A 7149-nucleotide genomic window follows, 5' to 3' on the forward strand; every position below is an offset into this window, starting at 1 on the left:
TCCATTTTCATCTCGGCATCTGATTTCAAGCTACTTTATACAACCCAACAATCCAACTCCTATTCCTTAACTCGCAGACTCACTCAAACTTTTTGGTTACTTAGAAGACGGGTTAATTACTTGAACTTTAAATTGATACTCTTTGACAGTGGAGCTTGATAAACAATGGCAGTTTCTTTTGCTATATTGGTAAAACAGCAACCAAAAAATCTTATATGTACAGCCCTGTGTAGACTGTGAACAATATGTTTTTGCTGATGCATCACAAAAGGACTAGAGGAGCAATACGGTAGAGGTCCAGATGTTGATCAGAAACAAAGATGATCGACTGAGTATAAATTGTGGAGTTCCGACACTTTTTTCTGATTTAAAAAGTTTTAAACTTTCTACTCAAGTAAATGAAACTAAAGAATATAATTACTGCTATGATTGACATACCGTTCAGTGTTCATACTTCACAGGTGATGGAAGGTAGCAATTGGGCTTACGTTACGACACATCAATCTGTCTCCACATATATAGAACACATCCTCAGGAGTCATAATACATGTGACTACAATGGATTCCTATTTACATCTTTGTACAGCAAATATCGCGACCGAGTTTTACCCAATGCAGCATACCTGTTGATGTTTGCAAATTACATCACATATCTGATTTGTTTGGTTACACAACAAGGGGGAGAGGAGATAAATATGCTAAATGGAGAGAAAATTTTTGTATCTCTTACCATTGTGGCACAAATGGTGCCATCCAAATGACATCTCCTGCCTGAACTGGGTACCTGCATAATTATCGATGATAGTGTAAATATCGGGACATGACTTTAACATAAAATTCTAATTGCAGCAGAATGCCAGACCCAAACATACATAAGCAGAGAAAGGAAAAAAACAAGCAGAGAGGATTGCAACTAGTGATGGCTAAACCCAAACATGATGTATTAGGGAGTTGTATTCTGGCCAACTATCTCAGATCACTAAGATCAGCTGTGTATAAAAGGTGGTATAGCTAGAGATACAGTGACATGCTCGATTTTAAAGGTCAGATAAAGAAACAATTGGCCAACAAGAAGTGAAATTACTACTTGAGAGATGAGCAATAATTCTGGCGCAAGTATAAAAATTGAACACCACACAGAGCCTGTTAAGGAAGAGTCAATTTCATTCTTTCCTGAGGTAGGTTAACTTCAAATGTCAAAGTGAGAAACTAATCCAGTTTCATACTCCAGACCCATTCTAATGACTCTTTTTCCAGATGTTGGAATATACAGACAAATTAAAACTCATTTGCTCCCTTTGCCCGACAGCCCAAGATTTGAAATCTTTTTGATGATTCCATTGCCATCACCAGCATGATAACCAACTCTAATGCACAACTCACATATGAAGTGACTTGTACCATTATAGGAGCCATTACTAATCTACCAAAGATTCTAGAGCAATTATGTGAGAAGCTATATGTTTAAGCATGATAATTTTGAATGTATAGATGACCAAGTCATGCCATGAGTTCTGGTGCAAGAGTTCAAAACAGCAGGCACCCGGCCCTTGACCAATGAATAAATAGCACATATGCGCACCATTGTAGCATGAAACACTAATAATTGTGGAAGATAACATAGGTGCCAAGCAAACACTTCAACATGTAAAGAATGAATTTTTTTCCAAAAAGTCCTCATATTACCAGCACTTAAGTCAAGTATAATGATCAACTTCCCGATTATGATTATGCAATTTTGTATACACAATTAAAACATGCTGATTTTGGCTCATCTAGTCATCTCAACCATAGTAAGTCACACATCAGATGTTCTCAAAATAATGAATGTAAAAGGACCAAATGTAGTTTAATTTCAACAGTGAATGGAACTCTTACCAGCTATCACCTAACCGATAAATGCCCTGTCCTTCCAGAAGCAATAGACCATGCTGATTGTAATGCACCTCCTGTAAAACGCATAAGCCAAACACAATCTTTAAACAAAATCAACATGTTCCACATCAAATCCTTTTCAAGATGGAGACAAATAGATATCAGAGAAGTACAAGGAATTCAGATGTATACAAAACATCTATTTATTTTTTTATATTATCTTCAGACTACTGGACTAAAGGATACTATTCAAACATATGGACACCAGACCTATCAGGGATTAATATTGATCCGAAAGAGAAAGAAATTTAACCCAACTTGTAGTTTCAGTGAACACTGAACACAATCCAGTTAGCCAGAAAGGAGACTTTACCTTCACATTAAGATATTCTCCAGGCTGGAAATCCATAATCTGCCAAACATTGAAATTTTATGTTGTTATTTAGAAGAACTGCTGTTGAATCACTATTAGATTGTGAGGACCATCCAGGAATGACTTCACATAAATATGTGATTACTTACATGGATATTGAAGTCATATGATAAAGAAGTTGGAATGAGCTTCCTCAGTTGAAAGACCTGGCAATGATTAAAGAAAAAGTGAAGCACAAGACTACTGAAAATTTTCATACTATCACCTAAAGTTCTAGACCAAACATTACAACCGAAAAATGAAAAATGTACGTGTTATCATCAACAAGGAAAAGTTAGGCACTGGTTCATTTGGTTGACTCCCAAAAATATGATTAAAACAATTTAAAAACAAGAATGCTCTTCTTGGGAGACGTTCCCCGATATAATTTGTGAGGGCTGAATCCGAGAAATACTCCATAGGTTTCTCTTTCTGAAATTATTCTAAACTGGAATCACAACCAGAATGCACATAACATTTGCAAATTGCTAATACTTACCTCGCCTGGAGTTTCCAGGAGTGGCTGCTGGTCTGTTGAACCTACAATCTGCTCATTAGGTATATTATCCAGAGAGGAAGGCCTAAAAAGAAGCATCAGAGAGTATTTTAGGCACTTGAAGAGTACTTAATGACTATCAGAAATACAGAAATGCTACGAAGATATCCCTATTTTATCTCCTAAATTGAACGACAATGGATTTAACAATGTTTCAATATCAAGAAAACTGTGCCGGATTTATCAACGCTTTCCATTAGTAATTTTATGCAATCTAAGGTCATTAAAAGTGTATTCTGATGCTATGGATACCAAGAGATCACACGATAATTAATAAAATGTGAGATGAAAATCCATCAAAACAATGATAAGGTATGGGTGACAAACCTTCTTTCAAACACCACAAGGGTAGCAGATGCATCGCACCTAATAGAATGATGGAAATTAGGAGGTAGATAAGCATATGAATCCACCTGTGTTTCATACATCAATGCTATTAGAACTCTTGCCAACTTTAAATGAGATTATACTTCATTACTCCTGGATAGATTACTAGGAATGTAATTCTCGTACAGAAAAAGGAAAATACATGGATCAGAATCAACAAAAACAACAAAACCATTGCACAATTTCCATAAGATGGTCAAAAGTCATTGTTTGAATCATCATTCATATTTTCGTGTTATATAGTACTACTAGAATTGTAATTGGTCTTGCATTAATAGAACTGATGGTGTTATATACTCGATTAAAGTTCAGACTTCTCGCAGCGGTGGTCGAACTTATGAAATTCAAAACCAAAGAAGAAAATAAAAACCCGAATAAAAATCTAGCAGTGCAAAATGATAATCTCAGACACAGCTTCTTCACTTTTGGCTGCAGTGATGACTCATTGTTTTAGCACGTCCCCTTACTCACAAATTATAAACGACTATGCAAGATGCCTGATAAAGGTTCCCTATTTTAAAGAGTGTAAGGACAACTGTCTCCAATTTGAAGCAAATGTGCTTCCAAACGGCTTCACCCTCCTTCACTCTTAACTTTTGTGACTATTTACTCACCAGACAATCTATATAGAGGTCCCTACCTTGGCGAGTGGAGGGAGAAGTTTCTTGACAACTATGCTTCCAAAAGCCCCTACTATCATCCGCTTTTAACTTCAAAGAATATATACTCCCCGTAACATCATAAATATCTTTATAGGTTCACTGCACCATAGATGTCATCACAGACTTGAAGAGTTTTTTTTTTTTTTTTTTACTTTAAAGAAGTGCTGAAAAGGCTAAAATATCCCAATTTCTAGATATATTGAGCTTATTTTATTTATTCTTCTTTTCTTCTTCTTGGCATCCAATTTGTTCAGTATTTCTCTCATATCATTCAAACGCCATCTTCATGCTTGGTATCCTTATAGTCTTTGAAACTGTTTTTATATTTTCAAACTTCGGCATTGCTAGCAGAAGTGTAAGAGAAAGGTTTGGAACCAACATGAAATTGAAACTTCTTAGCAAAATATAACAGCTCTTTCTACTCATGAAGAAAGGGCAAGACCCATTATATACAACTGAATATGATGCAAATGGGTGAATCAAACATTAAACTGTGGCGGTGAATATTAAATAAGCTATCACCTAAAGCTAGTAACATAGAAAGTTCAAACAGAAAAGTATTGAAGATTTAATACACATGTCGAATCTTAATTAGCGATAAAACACCAGCAATCACTCTAAAATTTGATAAAGCTTTCTTACCATTAATTTGTGGGTGGTACCAGAAATATTCGTTAAGGTCACAGCACCCTGAACTACAAATATAAATCTGCCAGAAAAGACAGAGTGGCGTATAATCAATGAAACAAATTCAACATCATGCTCTTAAAAAAGATGGAACCTTATATCACATAGTAAAAGCAAACGATAAAAAATCCAAGTTTCCCTTACCTTTCTGCATCATATGGGGGAAGTCCAGAAAGTGAGTTCTCTGTACATGGTAAATCATATATCAGTACTATTCAGATTTATTAGAAAGGAGAGGCCAGTTATAAACTTCCTTGGCTCTATTGTCATGTAAACATGATGACAAAATTAAGTTAATTAACCATATAAACATAACAGACCTTCCATCTTTGCTATGTACATTACAAAGTGTGAGCCCATTGCAGGTGTAATCAAATACGCTCCTGACGTCAGGGTCCTATTAGAGAAATCAATGTTACTGTACAGCGGTTGAAGAGGAGCCTCTGAAAATGTATATCATGATGCAAAGTTGAAAGTACCACTCGGGTAAATGGCTAAATACATGACTTTCTGGTGTAATTAAAGCATGATCTCTTTTGAAGACACTTCGTGTGAATCCTGGCAGGTCTGAGAAGCAAAAAATGAAACACAAACATCAGGTGGTTTAACTTTCTATTGCAATAGCTATTAACATAAAACCACAACCACAAAATAAACAGTAAAAGAAAATGAGCTTTACTCATTATTGATTCCCAATGAACCAAAAACACAGTAAGAGTTTACAAGAGTACAGCTTTGTTTGTTAGCTAATATTTGTATTCTTATCTTACGTTCAGACGATCATATTTGGTCTGTAGGATAATTGCATCGAAGTTGCAAGAAATCCATTAGAAAGTCTAATAATTAATGTAATGCTGATGACAACAAAAACATGTACTTGGCGGATTATAGTAAATCAAACACACCAAAAGAGACTTGATTCAAATAAAGAAATGGAAGAAGAATTAGTCGTCTACAAATAATGCTGATGTAGGGATATCTCGAATTCTCGATCCCAAACCACAACACTAGAGACAATAGTTGAAAAATCAGAGACCCAATTCCTTTTGCAAAGATTTGTTTTTCATTATTATCTACAAGTCTGCTGATTCTAACGACCAGCGTCCAATGAAGATCAAATAGTTCAAATAATACTTCTTGCGCCACTGTTCTAATAACATACTTATATGTGTATGATACTCATTCTCTTAATCATCAGTTCACTGAACAGACAGTAAATCCAAGATTATGACAAGTCGACTTCAATTTCCCATAGCAACCAAAGACATGTTATGTTAAGCCATTAAAGAGTCACCAACCACAAGCTCAATGCTTCTGACTAAACTACAAACCAATAATCACCAATACAAGTATACAACCCACTTTCACAACCACCCAAAAATCCAAGAACATATAATTACAAAATACAGACTTGTATACACACTGACCTTGAAGATGAGAAGGAGAAAGTGTAGGATTGGTGGCCTTCCAATAAAGCTGATTGGTCTCCGAACCCGAGTGGATGATGGAAGGAGCAGCAGAGCAAAAGCCACCTTCAGCCACTGCCGAGGTGATCAAGCCTGAAACTTTACAAGATTGAGAAGCTCAAAGCATGCAGGAGCTAATAGATAAAGATTGATAACTTGGGTATTTACCAGTTAATGCGGTGAGAATAAGGAGAGAAGCTTGATTCATCGTGACAATGGAGAGTCTGGGAGTCGCTGGGTTTAGTTGATCTCGGGTCGCTTTGAAAATTTGACAACTTGGGGAGTGGAGTGGTTTAACGGGTGGTGACGGTGTTTGTCACTCTGTTTGTTTTTATATATTTCTTCTTAGGGAGTTTCGATTCATATTTCTGAACCCAAGTTAAATGAACATCTAATCTACTTTTTTTAACAACTAAAATATTATTTAAACCTTCAGTATTTTTTTCAAAATGTCCATAGCCCAATTTTTTTTCCAGAAAATTGTTAATTATTTATTATTCAATTTTTTAAAAATATGATATTTTTCATCTAATTTATTTAAACATATATATTATTAATTAGCTTTGTCGAGATTGTGAATCTTGTTTGTTCATAATCACATACTCACAATCTAACTATTTTTATAATAAATGCATTTAAGTGAGCGAAACGTAATAATAAACCGACAAAAAGAAAAAAAACAAGTTAAAGACCAAAGTGAATTGCATTATCTTTCAAAATTCACATAAATTTTAATTAATGATCAATTGTAATGATTATGAGTTTATGGTTCTTGGACAATAATAAGGTGAGTTTTTTTTGTAAGTTGATTTACTTTATAGTAAGCTGAGATTATTTTGGTAAGATTGAATTTTTTTAATAAGCTGAGATTCTTTTAGTAAGTTAGTTTTTTGGAAATTTTACATGTGTTGAAAAAGTCAATACCTAATTGAAAAAAGAGGGAAATCTTCCCTTTAAAAAAAAGAAAAAAGAAGAAGATATAAATGTCGTTTGGGGAAGTATGAATATAAGTTTTTTTTTCTATGTAATTTTTATATTTCCTGTGAGTCTGTGACACATGTTTGTACAAGCTTGAATGGCTTCTATTTATTTGAATTCACTTTC

At 34.6% G+C, this 7149-nt stretch overlaps 1 protein-coding gene across 2 annotated transcripts; it reads right to left on the bottom strand.

Moving 5' to 3' along the window:
* Positions 1 to 390: 390 nt before the first annotated feature.
* Positions 391 to 6325, bottom strand: LOC126794472 ((S)-ureidoglycine aminohydrolase). Of its 2 annotated transcripts, none has more exons than XM_050521203.1 (13): positions 6214 to 6325; positions 6007 to 6138; positions 5059 to 5146; positions 4900 to 4976; positions 4724 to 4763; positions 4535 to 4601; positions 3171 to 3256; positions 2787 to 2868; positions 2398 to 2454; positions 2249 to 2287; positions 1879 to 1949; positions 731 to 784; positions 391 to 623 (listed from the first exon to the last, which is right to left on the bottom strand). In XM_050521203.1, the coding sequence occupies exons 1-13, from the start codon at positions 6251 to 6253 to the stop codon at positions 554 to 556; spliced, it is 903 nt and encodes a 300-aa protein (XP_050377160.1). In that variant the 5' UTR covers positions 6254 to 6325; the 3' UTR covers positions 391 to 553. The 2 variants fall into 2 exon arrangements, with proteins under 2 accessions (XP_050377160.1, XP_050377159.1); XM_050521202.1 differs by having other exon boundaries at positions 6007 to 6144.
* Between the last annotated feature and the right edge of the window lie 824 nt (positions 6326 to 7149).

The sequence above is a fragment of the Argentina anserina genome, chromosome 5, assembly GCF_933775445.1.
Source record: "Argentina anserina chromosome 5, drPotAnse1.1, whole genome shotgun sequence".
Taxonomy (NCBI): domain Eukaryota; kingdom Viridiplantae; phylum Streptophyta; class Magnoliopsida; order Rosales; family Rosaceae; genus Argentina; species Argentina anserina.

Excerpts from the sequence above, each read along its gene's own strand:
- LOC126794472 (XM_050521202.1), bottom strand. The coding sequence starts at position 6,253 with ATGAATCAAGCTTCTCTCCTTATTCTCACCGCATTAACTG. Across the intron at positions 2,455-2,786 it reads TCCTGGAAACTCCAGGCGAG|GTCTTTCAACTGAGGAAGCT; the intron begins GTAAGTATTAGC and ends AATCATTGCCAG. Across the intron at positions 2,288-2,397 it reads CATATGACTTCAATATCCAT|ATTATGGATTTCCAGCCTGG; the intron begins GTAAGTAATCAC and ends AATGTTTGGCAG.